At 33.6% G+C, this 18987-nt stretch overlaps 1 protein-coding gene across 4 annotated transcripts in view; it reads left to right on the top strand.

Moving 5' to 3' along the window:
* The window catches only part of PMS1 (PMS1 homolog 1, mismatch repair system component), an 87218-nt gene extending 69669 nt beyond the window's left edge, over nt 1–17549 (top strand). For 3 of the 4 annotated variants that reach the window (XM_031037534.2, XM_031037491.2, XM_081813984.1), the window contains 4 exons: nt 7682–8161; nt 11008–11138; nt 14114–14274; nt 17309–17549. In XM_031037534.2, the coding sequence (XP_030893394.2) occupies nt 7682–8161; nt 11008–11138; nt 14114–14274; nt 17309–17473 (937 nt within the window). In that variant the 3' untranslated portion in view covers nt 17474–17549. The remainder of the gene's footprint in view (nt 1–7681; nt 8162–11007; nt 11139–14113; nt 14275–17308) is intronic. The other variant, XM_031037669.2, reaches the window with a different exon arrangement.
* Nucleotides 17550–18987: the final 1438 nt, after the last annotated feature.

Here is an 18987-nt window from a genome sequence, read left to right as displayed (position 1 = left end):
TCATTATAATTTTTAAAACAAGATTTCCTTAATATCACCAGATATTCAGTCTTTGAATTTCTAATTACTTAATAAATACCAGTTTTTTTAAAGTTTGTTTATTTGAATCAGGATGCAAATAAGGTTCACACCTTGTGATTGTCTTTGGTTTTATCCAAATGACATAGTCATTTTAAAGATCAGTGCATTTAACTTTTAGTACAGCAAGCCCACAGAAGTGGAATTGCATTGACCAGGGAGGTGATGTATTATCTGAGAAGGAGGGGAAAAAGCATAGATGTTTCCTTTTCCTAGAAGGTAGGGACAGTGTAACAGCTTAAGATAGCTGTTCCCTTACAGCCTCACAATAGCAGGTATTGATCCAGTTGACTTTTGGGGAGTGTCAGCATTGTTGCTTCTTGTGGGCCCCAAGGTATCAGGGTACAGGATTATGGTTAATAGGCCTTGTCTAAAAATTTGTTTATCATCAGGCAGTATTCTAGAATCCAAAATTTTCTCTATCTTATTGCCATAAGGTAGACAGAAGAGGCAGTGTTGGTCAAGACCAGACCTCTGAAACTACACAGGGTTTTAACTCCAGTTTCTTTCTATGCTAGCTTTTTTGTAAAAATGTGTGAACAGTATCTCCTAGATTGTTTTGAGGATTAAATAAAATATTGTGAGTTATGATGTCAGAAAAATGACTGGCACGTTGTTCATGATCTTACTCAGAGTTTTTAACCTGTGAAAAGAAAATTCCTCTCTTGTGATTGACATTATTTTTCACTTGCTTAGTCAAGATTAAATTTAATTTGGAGGCCAGAAATAGAAGAAAATATAAGTATTTTGGGATCAGAGAGCTTACTGTATGTCACAAAATGTTGTGTTAGAATCTTCCAGAGCCAGGGGTTTGGGGACCATGATGGCTGTGTCCAAAATTATGATCAGTGAGAAAGTGCGGCAAAAATGGTATCACACTCAACAATCACAGTAACTACCACTTTTCTGTAATATTTATCTTGGAATTCTTTCCATGATCCTAAATTCTGCAGGAAATGCTAAGGGATATCAGAGTAGACTCCTCTTCTGTGGATAATGGGTCTTTCCACCTATCCTCCCTTCATTATTTTCTTATTCTTCCTGTTTCTTTCCCTTCTTCCTTCTCTTCCTTCTTGCCCTTCTCTTTCTCCTTTTTTTTTTTTTAAAGATTTTATTTATTTATTTGACAGAGATAGGCACAGTGAGAGAGGGAACACAAGCAGAGGGAGTGGGAGAGGGAGAAGCAGGCTTCCTGCAGAGCAGGGAGCCCGATGCAGGGCTCAATCCCAGGACGCTGGGATCATGACCTGAGCCGAAGGCAGATGCTTAACGACTAAACCACCCAGGCGCCCTCTCCTTTTCTTTTCCTTCCTTCCTGCCCTCCTTCTTTCTTCCCCTCCTTTCCTCCCTTTCTACCTGTCTTCAGTTAGGAAATATTTATTAAGGACATTCTGTATACAAGGCCCTATGTACTCTAGCTAATCATTTCAGATATAGTGGTAAGTAAAATATACTTTCTCTACTCATAAATGATGCAGTATAGTGAGGAAGACACAAATAGTAATCATAGAATACAGTGAGTTGGTGTTAAAATAAATATAAGGGGTTATGAAAATACTTAGCAGTGGGTTTAATCTCATCTGTGAGACAGGAAATGATTCCCTAAGTAGAAATAATCAGAAGAGCATAGGGAATTTTCTAAATAAAACAGCTAGAAGTAAAATAGTGTTATTGAGGGAATTAAAGATGCTCTCTGTGACAGGAATAGAATATGAGAGAGTATAGTAAAGTAAATTGAGGGAAGGCAGGCCAGATTATGTAAGGTTTGTAAACCATAAAGAATTTGAATAAGCCCTAGGATCAGGGTTTTTCTGCTGAGAGCTTAGGGCAGACTTTGGAGTGGGGGGTACTTCATTTTTTAGTTCTTCTTTTCTGGATATTTTTTCCTTTGCTTTTCTTCTCCTTTCCTCTGGTGGATTAGAAGCCAGATTTAGGTCTGTGCCTGCCCACTGGGATTTCAGTCAATTGATGTTAACTTGAACTTTTCATTTGCAGTACTGTAAAAATACACTTCTACTTAAAATAAGAATAATATTGTAATTGGGGTATTGAAAATGGTAAATAAATTTTATAATTACATGTAATCTTTGGTCACAAAAACATTTGAATTGATTACTGGTCAAATCAAAATTAATATTTTCCATTCAGGTTACTGAATCCCTTAATGACATTGTCAAAGGTAGCAGCTGTTTTTACTTAACATTTGCTTAATATTCCTTTGGACATAGCTTTTTATATTTCCCAAGGAACTAATTAAATTGACTTATTGAGTAAATCACAAGATTAGTACCATATGTGATAATTTGCACATTATAATTAATTACAAATGTGACCTTCATCTTGAACTCATTTTTCACCGTAAGGGAAAAGTCTTGAATTGGAATGTCCCAGAGCTAAAAATATTTACTTATAGTACGTATTAAAAGTAAACTTTTGAAAATTAACTGTTTTATGTAGCTAATCCAGAACTTCAGATTCTAAATAGAAATGGGAGAAAATCATGTACAAGATTATGAATATAGCCTGGTAAGTAACCAGAGAGGCATTTTTCATCTAGTTTACAGTGAAACAAGGTCTTTTTTACATTCTTACCCAGCTAACATTTCTGTATTTAACAAACATGTACTGAGTACAAACTACACAACATACTATGGTCTCTTGCCTCTTACTCTCAATTTTAAAATTTAATATAGTTCGCCCAAGAATGTCATTCCTAACACCTATCTGTATAAATTTCTCCTTAAAAATGTTTCATGTATATTACCTACAATAGAATTTACCCAGTTTCTTAAGAGTTACTTAAGATTAGAAATAGTGTTAATTCTCCAGTCTCAAATTTAAAACTGCATTTAAAAATTTTTTTAGTAAAGTTGCTTAAATAATTACCAGCCTTTAGTCAGTCATGTGCCCCATTCATTGTAAGATGTGTTTCTTGATATAAAATGATAGCAAACATTTATAATTATTTACTGTGGTGCCAAGCATTATTCTAAGTACTTGAAACATTTTAACTCATTTTATATTTCAAAACTATGACGTAAATGTAGATTATCTGTATATTACAAATGATTATCCTGAGGCACAGAAAATTAAATAATTTGTGTAGATTTGCAGAACTACTCAGTGGCAGCAGCAGACCAGTCAGTCGCCAGTGTCTGTGCTCTTAACCGCTACACTTTACTGAACACCTGAGAGTGGTTTTCAGTTTGGGGTATGCTTTAGAATCATCCGTGGAGCCTTTCAGAAACTGTTGTTCAACCTCAATCTCGGCATGGAGAATTTGAAAATCTGAGGGTGGGATTCAGGCATCTCAATTTTGTAGAAAAGGTTGCTATAACCACTATGCTAGACTGTCTTTGATTGGCTGTAGAAGTTTCATTAACCCAAAAGAAAAGATGTCTTGAGTTTTTACCCAGTACAATTTTAAAATGTCCATTATCTTGTACCTTTGAAACTGAATTAAATTAAATGGTTTGGATGTATTGAGTTTATTTGAATTTATTTTTTCACTGATGACTGTTTAGTGAGAAATAACAACTGAAAAAATTAATATTTAGCTATGAATCCATTACAAATTTAATCATAAAATTTTTATTTTGCCTGCTATCATTAGAGTGACTTTAATTTTACTAGTATCTAAATAGTAAATGGAGTATTGTGTACAGATTTTCTTTTGTAGTGCTCAGGAAATTGTTTATTCCATGTTGATGTTACAGTAGATGTGTAAGGAGTTCTTCAGATGTAGAATTAACTGTTTTATTTAGTTATTTATAAGGTTTTTTCTTTTTTCTTTTTTTAGTGTTTGTGTCTTCAGTGCTTCCATAAATGGTTTTTAAAATTGGGTAAAATGTAGCATTGTGAAATACACAGATCTTAACTGTATATATAGTTCAGTGCATTTTTATATGTGTACACCCATGTAACCACTGCCTCAGACAAAATACAGAATACTTTAATCACACCAGAAGGTTCACTTATGCTACTTATCAGCCAATTTCCATACACAGCCACTGTTTTGACTTCCATCACACTACTTTGGTTTTGCTGGTACTTAAACTTCATTTATATAAAATCATACAACATGTACTCTTTTTTTTAAGATTTTATCTACTTATTTGAGAGAGTGAGAGAGAGAGAGAGCACATAAGCGGGGGGAGGGGCAGGGGGAGAGGGAACAAGCAGACTGCCCCTTGAGCAGGGAGCCTGATGCGGGACTCGATCCCAGGACTCTGAGATCATGATCTGAGCCAAAGGTGTTAAAGTCTCCCAGCTATGATTCTGGATTTATTTCTACTTTAGATCTGTAAGTTTTGATTCATGTAATTTGTACCTTCGTTATTAGATACATACACATTTGTGAATGGTATGCCTTCCTGATGTTAGCCCCTTTTGTCATTAGGATTTTTCCCTCATTATCTGTTGTATAATTTCTTGTTTTGAAACTGATAATTATTTCATCTTCTATTACAATAGCTATTCTTTTTTATGCTTATCCATTTGCATGTTGTGTCTTTTCTTTTACTTTCAAACTACTATTTGTGTCTAAAGTATAACTCTTGTAGACATATATAGTTGGATTTTTTTTTTTTTTTTTTTTTTTTTTTTAAGATTTTATTTATTTATTTGTCAAAGAGCAAGCGCACAAGCAGGGGGAGCAGCAGGCAGAGGGAGAAGCAGGTTCCCCGCTGAGCAGGGAACCCGATGCAGGACTTGATCCCAGGACTCTGGGACCATGACCTGAGGGGAAGGCAGACGCTTAACTGACTGAGCCACCCAGGCGCCCTAGACTTTGCTTTTTAAAGTCACTCTGACAATTTCTGCCTTTTAGTTGGAATATTTAGTCCATGTAATGTAATAACTGATACAGTTAGGTTTAGGTCTACCATTTTCTTGTTTCATCTTTGTTTTGTTCCTCAGTTCCTCCTTTTTGTGGGAGACAGGCAGCCTTCTTTAGCATTAAAAGAATATAATTTAATGTTTAATTTTAATTCTATTGGCTTTGCATTATTTTTTGCTTTGGGGAACATATACATCCTTAATTTATCATAATCTGTTTATAGTTAATAGGGTTCCAGACACACAATATAAGAACTTTGCAAGTATAATTTCACTTTTACTACCCTTGTCCTTTGTGCAGTTGGTGTCATATATTTTATATCTACATACAATATAAAACTCACTTTAAAATGCTTTATTTATTTTTGTTTGGAGTTTTTATTTAAATTCCAGTTAGTTAATCTATAGTGTAATATTAGTTACAGGAGTAGAATTTAGTGATTCATCACTTACATACAACACCCAGTGCTTATCACAGCAAGTGCCCTCCTTAATACCCATCACCCACTTAGCCCATCCCCCCACCCACCTCCCTTCCAGCAACCCTCAGTTTGTTCTATTATATAAGGGGCGCCTGGGTAACTCAGATGGTTAAGCATCTGCCTTCGGCTCAGGTCATGAGCCTGGGGTCCTGGGATCAAGTCCCTCATCGGGCTCTGTGCTCTTTGGGGAGCCTGCTTGTCCCTCTGCCTCTCTCTCTTTCTCTCTGTCTGTCTTTCATGAATAAATAAATAAAATCTTTAAAAAAAAAAAAAGAAGCTCTGATGATTTGCCTTCTTTTCTTTTTTTTCTCTCCTATGTTCATTTGTTTTGTTTCTTAAACTCCACATGAGTGAAATCATATGGTCAAAATGCTATTTTTTAAAAATTTAAAGTTATCTTTCAAAGAAATGAGAGGTTTTTTTTTTAAGATCCTTTTTTGCTATTTACCTACATAGTTAGCATTTTTGGTGCTCATCATTTTTTTCCTAGAGATCACAGTTCTATCTGGTGTCAACTCTTAATAGTGCAGTTATGCTGGCAACAGATTCTAGGATTTCTTTTATCCAAAAATGTCTATATCATCTTCATTTTTGAAGGACATTTTTGCTTTGTATCATTGAATTCTGGATTCTGTTGGCACTTAAAAGATGTTACTTACTGTCATCTGGCTCTACATTGCTTCTGATGAGAAGTTATATCCATCATTTGTGGTATTCTTTTTTTGTAATGTCTTTTTTTTTTCCTCTCACTGTTTTCAAGGATTTTGTTTGTCTTTGTTTATCAGCAGTTTGATTCTAATATACCTATCCGTGGATTTCTTTGTATTTCTCCTGCTTGGGGTTCACTGACCTTCTTGGATCTATAAAATGTTTCATTTATCCAAATTGCCTAATTGTCATCCATAATTTTTTTCAAATGTTCTTTTTTTTCTCTCTTCACTTTCATATTTTTTATCTGGGACTCCAATTACATATATGTTAGGTGGCTTGTTGTGCCATAGGCCACAGGGATTTTTTTTAATCTTCATTTTTCTCTCTTTTGTTCAGATTGGATAATTACTGCTCTGTCTTCAAGTTTGTTGACCCTTTCTTTTGCCATCTCTGATCTGCTGTTAAGCCTACCCAGGGAATTTTTCATTTCAGATACTGTATACATTTTAGCTCTAGAATCTCCCTTTGGTTCTTTTTTATAATTTCCCTTCTCTGTTTAGATTCCTCTTCTGTTCTCTCATTAGGATCATCTTTTCCTTTAAGTCCTTAAATATTTATGGAAACCTATTTAAAAAATAACTTTTTTTTCCCTCCAAATTCCAACATCTGAGTCATGTTGAGGTTGGTTTTTACTGGCCACTTTTTCTCTTGATCATGACTCATATTTTCCCATTTTATTGTTTGAATGATAACTTTTAATTATTTAGTGGACATTGTGGGTGATATGTTAAAGAAACTCTAGATTCTATTGTCTTCTTCTGAAAAGTGTTGGTGTTTGTTCTGCAACTATTTAAGTTACTGACAGATCACACTGAGCTTGGAAGCCTGTTTTATACTTCCTTAGAGACTGTTTAAATTTTGCTCTTAATCCTAGGGCAGCTTCCTTAGTTCTAGGACATAAGTTTTTCCCTTACCCTAGGATGTAGCCCTCATCCAGTTTTAATTTAAAGCCCAAAGTGTTTATTAAGCCATCTAATTATATAGAATTCAAACTCCAAATTCCATTTACTCTGAAGTAGGTAGTCACTAAAATCTCTGTTTAGCTCATTTAACATTCTAGCAGTTGTTTTCCTCTAGGCTTCCACATATGGAATTTTCTGGGATTTTCTCCTTCAATTTCCAGTTGTTGTGGAAGCAAGGAACTCTGTTCTGGTTATTCAAGCTAGTAAGAGTGCAACTTATATAATGTAATATTATGTGAAATAAAAATAATAAAAATTATTTAAAAAAATTTTTAAAAACAGTGTAGCTTATTGCTTGATTTTTTGCCACTACCTTTAATGCTGGTAACTGCCCTTTGGGTAAAAGCTATATAAATATGGATCTCTTTTTCGAATGTTGAATCATTCCAATATCTGCCTGTTTTTGGTTGCTCTTCCATGTCCATTTTAAATAGTTTATTTCTGTATTTTCTTTAGAGTTAGAGGTATATATGGGAGGGTTAGTCCAGTACAAGCTCCTTCATCATTATCAGACTTGGAACACCAGCTCTTTGGTTTTTATAAAATTTACTTTAGATGGCTAATACATTTCTGATTATGACCTCATTAGTTCTATTTTATCTTTATTCCCAGATATGAAGAGAAGGCTACTAAAGATTTGGAACGATACAATAGGCAAATCAAGAGAGCCATTGAAAAGGAGCCACAAATATCATTTAAGGATGGCAGAAAAAAGATAAAGCCCACCAGTGCATGGAATTTGGCACAGAAGCACAAATTGAAAACTTCATTAGCTAATCAGCCAAAAGTTGATGAGCTCTTTCAATCCCAAATTGAAAAAAAGAACCAAAACATTAAAATAGTTCAGATCCCCTTTTCTATGGAAAACTTAAAAAAAAATTTTGAGAAACATAACATTGACTTAGAAGAGAAGGAGGAACTTTGCTTGCTTCACAATCTCAAGTTTCCTGATGCGTGGCTAATTACATCCAAAAGAGAGATAATGTTATTAAATCCTTACAGAGTGGAAGAAGCCCTGCTATTTAAAAGACTTACTGAGAATCATAAACTTCCTGCAGAGCCACTGGAAAAGCCCATTATATTAACAGAGAAGTATGGTGAAATAATATAATTCTTTTTTTAACTCTCAAAACATTTATCAATCCATACTAGATTAGAAACTGAAAGTAAAAAGTTAGAAGTGTTTTCTGGTAGGGAAAAGTTTATTTAAAGAAATCTTTTTTAAAACTTGATTTTCTAATCTTTAATGGAATTGTTTTTAAAGAAGTATTTAGACTATTCTAGATAGTTTACTTCTAAAGTTAGTAAATATCAACTTCAGTTCTCCTGTACACTAGTGACTTGCCTAGGATAATTTTGAAGTTAGGTTGTCATGACTCTCTGTCATTTTACACTCTTTAACATTTCAAACATACACCAAATAGAATTATATAATGAATGCCTTTATCAACAATTATCAAGATTTTGCCACATTTGTTTATTTTTCCTTTCAAATATATATATGTATATTATGCATATATATACACACACGTATTTTCTTTTTATTTCCTAGTTTTTTTTAATTTTTTTTATTATGTTAATCACCATACATTACATCATTAGTTTTTGATGTAGTGTTCCATGATTCGTTGTTTGTGTATAACACCCAGTGCTCCATGCAGAACGTGTCCTCTTTAATACCCATCACCTGTTTTTTTAGACAATTTTTAGACAATTCCCACCCAAACATATTTCGATTTGTCTCTCTTAAAACTGACTTACCTAAGCACAACGACTTTTTCCTATCTTTCACAATATTAATTCCTTGGAAGTATTCCTCATTTTCTCCAAATAACTTTTTTATAGTTTTTAAATTATTAAGTTTAACTTGTATCTAAACAAGATCCAGCTATTACATTTTGTCTGTCTCTTAAATCTCTTCTAAATATTACAACATTAACTTGTTGATACTAAGTCACTTGTTAGAATATCTTGTTGTCTCAGATTGTCCCTTTGCTTCCTCATGGTAGTGTTCAACTTGTTTTTTCCTCTCCCATGTTTAAATGGAAGTTAGCTCAGGAGGATTGAATAGATTTAGATTCTACTTTCTGGTATGACTATTTAATAGGTTGTGATATGTGCTTCATATTTCATCACATCAAAAGGTACTTATTACTGGCTTCAGCCGCGGACAGCCTGCTCTCATACCTTAAAATTCCCTGTCAACCTTTCCGTCTAATGGTTTCATCCATTGATGATTGTTGCCTGAACTGATTTTATTATAGATTGCAAAATGGGGTATTTCCCTTTAATATCCTACATGAGCAAATTGTTTTGTGTAAAAATGAATAGCTAACAGCTAGCCTATTAACATTTCCCTTTTTTATATTTAATATTTCTTTTCTTGGTCTGACAGGAGAGAATCCTATGTCTGAAAAGGAGATAAAAACCTGAAATTAGAAAGATAATTGAGGGTTTGTTCTCTAGGACACTTCACTAGATAACTTTGTTTCAGAACCCCCAAGAATAAATAAAAAATCTTTAATACAATTGTGCTAAAAGCCCTGCTACCAAATTATGATTAGGATTGCTTTCAATCTGTAGATCATATTGGGGAGAATTGCCATCTTAACAATACTGCATCTTCCAGTCCATGAACAATGGTCTCCATTGATTTAAGTCTTCTTTAAGAAGTTTCTCTCAGCAGCATTTTGTAGTTTTCAGTATAAAGGTATTGTTTTTTTGAAAAATTATTCCTAAGTGTTTTGTTTTTTGATGCTAATATAAATGGGGTTATTTTTTGAATTTCATCTTCTAATTATCTGCTCTTGATACATATAAAAATACAATATAATTCTATATTTAAAAAAAAAAAAAAAGCCCTGCTACCAGAAGGAAAAAAAATGCCAGGACACAGGGAAAACATTTGTCAGAGCTGTCTTTTTAATTAAGGCAACAGTAATCACATTCACCTAAATCCAGCATCTTTCATAGTATTCTCTTAAGATTGGTTTAGCAGACTATCAAAGAATTAGAAAAAGAATTAATACAGATTTTTGCTGTATTAAACAGTTCAAAAATCTGATAGTACTTTTTCTTTCTTCCCTTAAAAAGAGCTAGGGTGTATCTGAAATTTTAAATATGATTACTTTTCTAAATGGTATTTGTGAACTTTCATTTATATCTTAAAAATCATTTTGTACTTGTACAAATTAAACATTTTTAAAGATGTTTTCCTTTGTGATATTCTGTTATTCAAAAACAAATACATTAAAAACTATTATTTGGGGCCCATACTAGCCTGAAAATAAATCTTTCTTATTTGAACATGGACAACAACAAAGCTGAATTCAAAATTGTTTTCACCCTTCTTTTGAAATGTGACATGCCCATCACAATTAATATAAGTTTTTCTGAAAGAGCGTAATTATTGGTTGGGCTCAGTTTTCTCACTATGGTTCTAATGCAGACTGTGTAGTTTATCTCTCAATGGAGTAATTTAGATCTCTATAAAATACAAAGTAAGAGCTCAGTAATAACAAAAATGGCTAATGTTTGTTGAGGACTTACCATATGATAGGAACTTTACTAAGCCCTTTGATCTTCACAACAACCTTATGATAAAATAATAATAATATAACAATGGCATTATTTATAAATAAAGTTTTCATTTGTATTATATAGAGAGAGCAGAGTTTTTGATTTCACATTTAGTTTGTAATGTTCTAAAAGAAACTTTCTTTTATGTCCATTCTTCTTTCTGTATACTGTATATAGTAGGTCTTCTAAAAGATATTAACAGAGATGTAAAAAAAGTAAAGTTTCTCACAGGGCTACTTACATCTTTGTATTTTGGTTACGGATCATTTTAAGGGGCCCTTGCATTAACTTTTTTCCATAAATCCTTTTATTTCATTTTACATATTTAATAAGTTAAAGGACCATAATTTCTTTTTCAGTCTTTTTAATGGATCTCATTATTTAGAGATTTTATGTAAAATGACCACAGATGATCAGAGATATAGTGGATCAACTTACCTGTCTGATCCTCGTCTCACAGCAAATGGTTTCAAGATAAAATGGATACCAGGTATGATTATATGGTTTACTATTTTCTGACTTAGAAAAAATAAGTCTTGTTCCAGAAGTTTCATTTGGGTTTCATAATGTATATATCAGGGTATATTTTTGCCTCACCAAAAGTACCATGTCAGCTATGTAAAAACAATCATATTTCAAAAAGGTCATTCATACCTTCTACCTCAGTCTTGGATATTTAGATTTGGAGTAGCCTCAATGCTTTCTCATTATAACAACTAATATCGAATAATTATAATGTACAGGACACTATTCTAAATAGTAAATGTATTAATTTATTTAATCTTCCTAATAGCCCTATGAAGTAGGTTCTGTTACTGTCTCCATTTTATAGATGGAAAAGTCAAGGCACAGGGAAGTTTGCTTAAGGGTGCCAGTTAGTAGTAGAACCAGGATTTGAACCCAAGCACCTTTACAGTCTAGCTTTTAACTAACTTGTTACATTGCTTCCTACAAAACTTGAGATATTTACTTCATAAAGTAGTTGTGAGCACTAGAGAGTTACTTAGGGAAATCAGTTAGCATAGTACTTGCCAATGGTAGGTGTTCGAATATTCTCTTTTCTTCCCATCTTCAGTACCCTTTTCAGTCATTTCTTTTAGCCATTTAGTCCTCCTAGAAATCTTCCTTGAGACCCCTAGCATCTTCTTAATTTATTTGAAATGTGAAGCAAGGGGTGTGTATAGGTATGTAATAAGGTATTTTTTTCTTAATCTGTTTTTCTAATTAACTATGTGGTATTGCTGGCAGGTGCCATTTTTTTCATGAAAAATGTTATTATCACAGCAATTTTTTTTAAGGTTAAGATAACTACTTCCCTGTCTTTTCCAAGAACATGTTTATTTTTTAGTTACCTTATCAATAAGTTTCTGTCTGACAAACGCTTTTAGCTCTTAGTTTGTGGATAGTGTTTTTTAAGTCCTGTTGAATGCCAGGTTCTTTGCAAGGCACCAACGATATAAAAATGAGTAAGAGTCATCTGCAAACTGACTTGATTTTGATTGGAATTAATTTTTCTTAGATTGTGATCAGCATTATTTATCTTAGCAATAACAGATCAAATTAAAAACTCTCATGTTTTCTTCTTTTTTAAGCCTTTTTTTCCTGCATTAATTTTTATATTATGTTTTCTTAAAGACCATGTCTCCTCTTCGTGAGTTTGTTGTCTTGGACTAACTTTGGATGAGCAGTTTTCCAGTTGTCACAAAACATCTGTGAATGATAAGGACATTTAAAAGAGAGGAGGAACACATCTGACTTTGAGGGAAAAGTTTCTGAATGTGATCCTGAGAATTTTGCTTGTTCATGGGAATAGTTTTTTGTTCTACATCAATAAGAATTCTGTATTTTAAGAAGTGAAAACCTGTCAAACCACTTACTCATTTGAAGTATTTTCCCTGAAAATTGGGAAGCATTTCATAGAATCTTAGGAGAATTCTTGAAAGTTTATTGTTACATGGTTCCAAATGTCTGTAAGTTTCCCATATCAGAATTTTGCAAACACGATGATTAAAGTATTCCTCAATTTCTTCATCTGTTGCCAAATACTTTACCCATATCCATAAGTAGTTCTGTGAAATGTTTATGATTTTCCAAGGCAAATGTAGTCACTATTAGACTTTTCCATCTAATTGTTCTATAAAAGGTAAAGAACTAGCAATAGTGAAAAGTCTCTGGGCTAATATTTTTGTAATTTCCTTATCTATATATGTAAAAAGATGTGAACTATAATATTCTACTTCTTCCTCTTTGCCTATGTAAGTCCTGTTTCAAGTCCCATTTAAGTTCCCCTGATTGCTCAAATTCTCATTTTGTCTCCCTTGACCAAACTCTGTGTTTTATTCCTTAATGCTTGATTATAGATCTTCTCTTACTCTCCAGTTGTTTCCAGGGATGCCTGGTCTATTTAGTGTACCACCATTGCATCTTATCCAGGTCAAGGAAGTGATCTGTAACTGGAAACAGATTAGGGATAGGATCACTGACATCTCAGGATCTGAAACTCTTCAGGCCAAATCACTCCTTTTTTTTTTTATTCATCTGTTGATAACTACCACTTACCCAACATTGAACTGTCTCATTTTCTTAATTCTGGGTAACATGGTGGACTTAAATATTAAGAACACTGTTACACAGAGCCAAAGAAGTCAAATATCTGCTATTTTGCAACATCTTAAAATGCATTCCAAAGCCAAATTTGATCCTTTGGAATTTATGCTGTTACGGGTATTTTACCCCATTATATATCTAATCATGTAGCTGGTTTTTAGTTTTATTTTAGTCACTAAATTATTTAAAGTAGTTTAATAAATGTCAGTTTTAAATATTGTTTTACTAAAATATTTTGAGTCAACATTACTGAGTAAACAGTATTTCATTCTCTCAAGTTAGTAATATATTAAGTTACTATAGTGGTAATCATTTTGCAATATATAAGTGTGTCAAATCAATACTATGTACACCATAAACTTAGTGTTTATCAATTATATCTCAATAAAACTGGAAAAAATAAATTACTATGTGAGTATTTTTATAATTTGTAAGTTAAAATAATCATAGAAATAATTCAGGCCTTTAAGTTAGTACTAAACTAGTAGAATAGAATTTGAACAGCAGCAGTTGTTAAAACACTTAAACCAGTTTTATTTTAATAAATATCATGGGACTCCATTTTCTCTCCAAAGTAAGAAATGTTCTAAACAAATGTAGGGAACAGAAGTGCAATAACTAAGATTAAATGAAGTGATATAAAGCACATGTGGTGTCTATGAGCACTTATGACTTAATGTGAAATCCTATGGGAAATTATTATTTGATTTCCAAATAAGGAACAAAACTTTATCCTGACTATATTAAATTCTAAGGAAGGTTCACTAAATGTTTTAACAGTGATTTTGTTTTTAATAGACATTTTCTGGTATATAATTTAAACAAAACTATCTCCATGTGGTTTTATTTTTCTTTTAGGTGCTTCCATTGCCGAAGACTACTTGGAAATAGAAGAAATGGCTAATTGTCTCCCATTCTATGGAGTGATGGACTTAAAAGAAATTCTTAATTCTATATTAAACAAAAATGCAAAGGAAGTTTATGAGTGTAGACCTCGCAAAGTGATAAGTTATTTAGAGGTATGCATTAGATTATGTAGGTTGGTTAGGTTTTAACATTCTTAACTGTTTCTTAATAAAATAGTAAATTTTTAAAATAGTAAAGTTTCTATAAGGTTTATTATCTGTTTCAAAGAAGAAATACTACTAAAAAAAAGAAAACTCCATTAAAAATTTCATATCATAGACTGGTTGTAGTAAACTCTATAATGGATCCTTACTCTAACATTATTTCTTGAGTGCATATTGAGGAAGAGCCTTAATGCATGAGACCCTTTATAGTGAAGTTCTTTCTGATTTTTAAGAAGGGGTTCAAAATTTCTCTCTTTATACCAAATACCTGTCTATACAGAACTACGATGGGATTTCAATCCCTGATGTCTTCAAGAGGAAAAAGGGAAGAAAAGTGAAAGATGTATTATTGAATAAAAGGAAATTTCAGTTACCTAGGAATATCTACCACAAATGAGAAGTGTAACAGTGGGTTAAAAAATAAGTTCTGAAGTAATAGGGGATGGAGGAAGATTATAAGGTTTTAAATGTCCCAAGTATAGGATAGTGGTTGGAAAACAATAGTGAATGTCTCTATGTTTGAAGTTCTATCCCTCAAGTTTGGTATTATTTCAAAAACAAACCAAACGTAAATAATATTTGTTTTCTCCCTTTAAAAAAAAATGGGCCACTTTTGTTTAGACTATAATAATGATGTACCCACTGTATTCTGAGGGTCAGGCTTCAGTAAAGTCCACTTTTTACCCTTTCCGAAGATTGTATTCAGTAGCATTCTGTAAGTCCTTCAAGAACTTTGTCTTGTGGAACTTCCTAGCCTATTGTGTGAGCAGTTTAACACTGATAGTTTCTTTTTTTCTTTTTAAATATTTTATTGTAATGTTAATCACCATACATTACATCATTTGTTTTTGATATAGTGTTCCATGATTCACTGTTTGTGTATAACACCCAGTGCTCCGTGCAGAATGTGCCCTCTTTAATACCCATCACCAGGCTAACCCATCCTCCCACCCCCTCCCCTCTAGAACCCTCAGTTTGTTTTTCAGAGCCCATCATCTCTCATGGTTCATCTCCCCCTCTGATTTAACACTGATAGTTTCTAATGACTTCAAAAGGAATCTTTTCTTGTGGAAGAGGTATTATAAACTTAAATGAAGGTTGAAGGAGTTGAGGTAGTGTTTTGTGTATTGAAAAGCCATGTAGGAAAAAATATGATTTCAAAAATAAAAGTGGTTGGGATTAGATATAAATATTTTTACTAATATTATACCTCTCATTACATTAAGTCAGTTGTGGATTGATTGTTATGGAAGAGAGTTTAGGAAAAAAAGAACCTCTGTAAGATCTACAGGAATACTTCCATTTAAGGTCAAGCTGAATAAGATGAATCAGAAATAAAGATAGGAGAGTAAAAGAAAAACCAGTAGAGGGGTAGATATAAAGGTCAAGGGAGGAAAGAAATTTAAAAATGAGAAAGTAGTATCAGATTCTTTATAGAGTAACAGTTGCTTGAAGACCATCTGGTATGGCTGCTAGATGGCAGTGATAATAGAAAAGTAGTCCAGATGGAAGACTTACCAATGGCTAAAGAGTGGGGAAGTTAGTGAAAAAGTGTAGGCAGCAAGTCATATGGTGGTAAAAAGAAGAAGAGAGATTAGCTTGTCTATGCTGTTGGTGGAAAAGACTGACATAAAAGATTGGAGAGCAGATGTTCCAAAAGAGGCAGGAAGGAAGATGGAATAACGATAGAAGTTTTAGAAAGGAGAAACTTCTCTCAGTCAAGAGCAGAAGAGAGGGAAAGTGGAAGTAAAACTATTTGGAGGTAAACTTGAGAGAAGTCATGTATGATACATGTGATGAAGGTGTAGAAGAAGTTATCTACTGCGAGTGAGGAGGCTGGGGAGGCATTGGGGATTTTTGAGTATAGTAGAAAAGATCTGAAAATAAGAGCTGTAGGTACTATAAGAGAAGATTGATTAGAGAAGACTAAGATGTTCAAATAGCATTGAGCACTCATCAGAGCTGACATTGATATTGGATCCAGCCAGGATAGTTTGGTGATTTTCCAACAGTACATGGTACAGTTTATCCAAGTATAAGGATTACAAGATGAATATGGTAGAACAAGAACATTTGAACCTGTAATGTATATGAGAAACTCTTAGGTCCTAGAGGAATATAAAGTTGAATTATGTTCTAGTAGGAATCAAAAAGGAATACAGGAAGCTAGAAATAGTATCCTTAATGTCTTACTGTCTGTGCCTTAAATAGGGAAAGATGACAAGAAGGGGGTTGAGGAGATCAAAGGTCAAAGTGAAGACAAGAATAGGTTTAGTTGGAAAGGAGGAGGATGGTTGGAAAGATAATGGGAGAGGGTATGTAGTTAGAATAATATTAGGCTCAAGCTCTTTGAAGTACAATTTTTTTAAAATAAATCTTCAAAGAAACCAGTTTGCTAATACCATTTACCCCTAAATGCTCAGTTTTTCCTATCAGAAAACAGCATCACCATACCAAAAATGTGGACATTATCCTTGATTCTGTATCCTTCATAACCAGTTCATCAACAGGTTTTGACTCTACCTCCCATTCATGTCAGGACTTTTTTTTTTTTTTTCTTAAGAGAGGGAGAGGGGGGTGTGAGGAGAGGAAGAGGGAGAGAGAAAATCCCAAGCAGGCTCGATGCCCATTGTGGAGCCCATCATGGGGCTCAATCCCATGACCCTGAGATCATGACCTGCATTGAAATCAAAAGTTGGACGCCTAACTGGCTGAGCCACCCAGATGCCCCAAAATTTTCTTTGTCTTTTTATCTGTTTTGTTTCTCCGCACTAGAATATAAATTTCACATGAGCAAGGATGTTTGTCTTACTCTCTACTGTGTGTAAAACCTACAATAGTGACTAACACATAATTTGTGTTTAATATGTGAGTGAATGAATAATAAGAATATAATCTATTTTCTGTCTTCTTTCTTGCCAGGAATAAAATGTTTTCTGCTTCAGGGTGTATCATGGTAAAACATAAGGCTTTCTCTTCACAGGGAGAAGCAGTGCGTCTATCTAGACAGTTGCCCATGTACTTATCCAAAGAGGACGTCCAAGACATTATCTACAGAATGAAGGACCAATTTGGAAATGAAATTAAAGGGTGTGTTCATGGTCGCCCATTTTTTCATCATTTAACCCATCTTCCAGAAACTACCTGATTAAATATGTTTAAGAAAATTTGTTACTATTGAAATTGATTTGGTAATAAAATAATATGAGTCAGTTTTTAAACCATCTTTGTACTATCATGTGTTAGTTATTTTATAAGTGAAGCTTCACTGATTTCTATATATAAAAAAATTTCAAAAACTTAAACTAACGTCAACTATTCAATTTATTCTCAAGAACCAGCCTTCATAATAATTAATTGGTTGTAAACTCCAAACTGAAAATACCTAGTATTCTTGGGTGGTTGATTTACTAAGGGCTGTGGGTTGAATTGTGTCCCCAAAATTCGTAGGTTGAAGTCCTAACCCCATTGTGATGGAATTTGGAGATGGGGCCTTTTCAGAGGTAATTAGGTTTAGATGAAGTCATGAGGGTAAGGGCCCTCATGGTGCGATTAGTGCCCTTGTAAGATGTCAGAGCTTTTGCTCACGCTCTCTCCTTTTTTCCCACCAACTCCCATGTGAGGATACAGAGAGAAGGTGGCCCTTTATAATCCAGGAATAGAGCTCTCACCAGAAACCAAGCATGCTGGCACCTTGATCTTGGACTTCTAGTCTCCAGAACCGTGAGAAAATAAATGTTGTTCTTTTAAGCCACCCAGTATGTGATATTATATGATGGCAGCCTGAGTGGACTAATACACTGGGTCAGTCCTGTGCAGAGAGAAATCAAAGACTGAGCTGGCATATCTGACAGAAGTTGTCCATGTTGTTTAAAGTAGGATGGAGAGATGGAGTGGGAGAAAGTGAGAAAATGAAGTTTAGAGGAAGAAAGTTTAGCTTTCAAAATCCTGCCATTTCTCTTTTGGGGTAACAGTTTAGAAATTGCTCTCTCTTATATGGAAATTATTGGGCTTTGGGGTCAACATTTGTCAGGAATGGGAAGATCCAGAGATTTAATAGAAAATTTAGGTTAAGATTATTCATTATGTCCTTTAAAAAACTAGGTCCCACACATAGTGTACCAAAACACTTGATTTACAAAAAGTTGAAACATTTTTTAATGGATATATTTGTTTTATAAAGTAAGATGTGTTATACTGGTTACACTATCTCCATACTCAGTGTCATCTCCCATAATTCTCAAGAAGTTTTCAATTCCTAAGAACCTTGTGTTAAGAGGTACAAATTGTGATACATGGAATTCTACCTGTAGCCAAGCCTTTTTTCCCTGCCAACATGATCCTCTTACCCATAACCTAAATACTATATTTTTTCCATTATCCCCTTTGAAAGCTTAGGGTCCTTCTCTGGGAGACATTTCTGAGAGTAATCCTTTTTAAATTACTGGGTAAACTGAGGAAGGAGAAGCCCACAGAGATACAGAAGATGACGAAATTTGCATCACACATTTGTACCAGCGCTAAGCAAAATTTAGGACTCATTTTCTAGCTGGTAACAGTCAATTGTTGGAAGAGATCCAATGACAGCCTCTAAGATGAATAAACTTTGCTTTTTCTTTGCAGCCTTCAGGCTAGTAATGACGGCAGGTATTTACTACCTAT

The sequence above is a fragment of the Leptonychotes weddellii genome, chromosome 3 (assembly GCF_054177405.1).
Source record: "Leptonychotes weddellii isolate Sample4059 chromosome 3, ASM5417740v2, whole genome shotgun sequence".
Taxonomy (NCBI): domain Eukaryota; kingdom Metazoa; phylum Chordata; class Mammalia; order Carnivora; family Phocidae; genus Leptonychotes; species Leptonychotes weddellii.
Note: the sequence above shows the minus strand (reverse complement) of the source record. Positions and strands in the feature narration are given on the sequence as shown.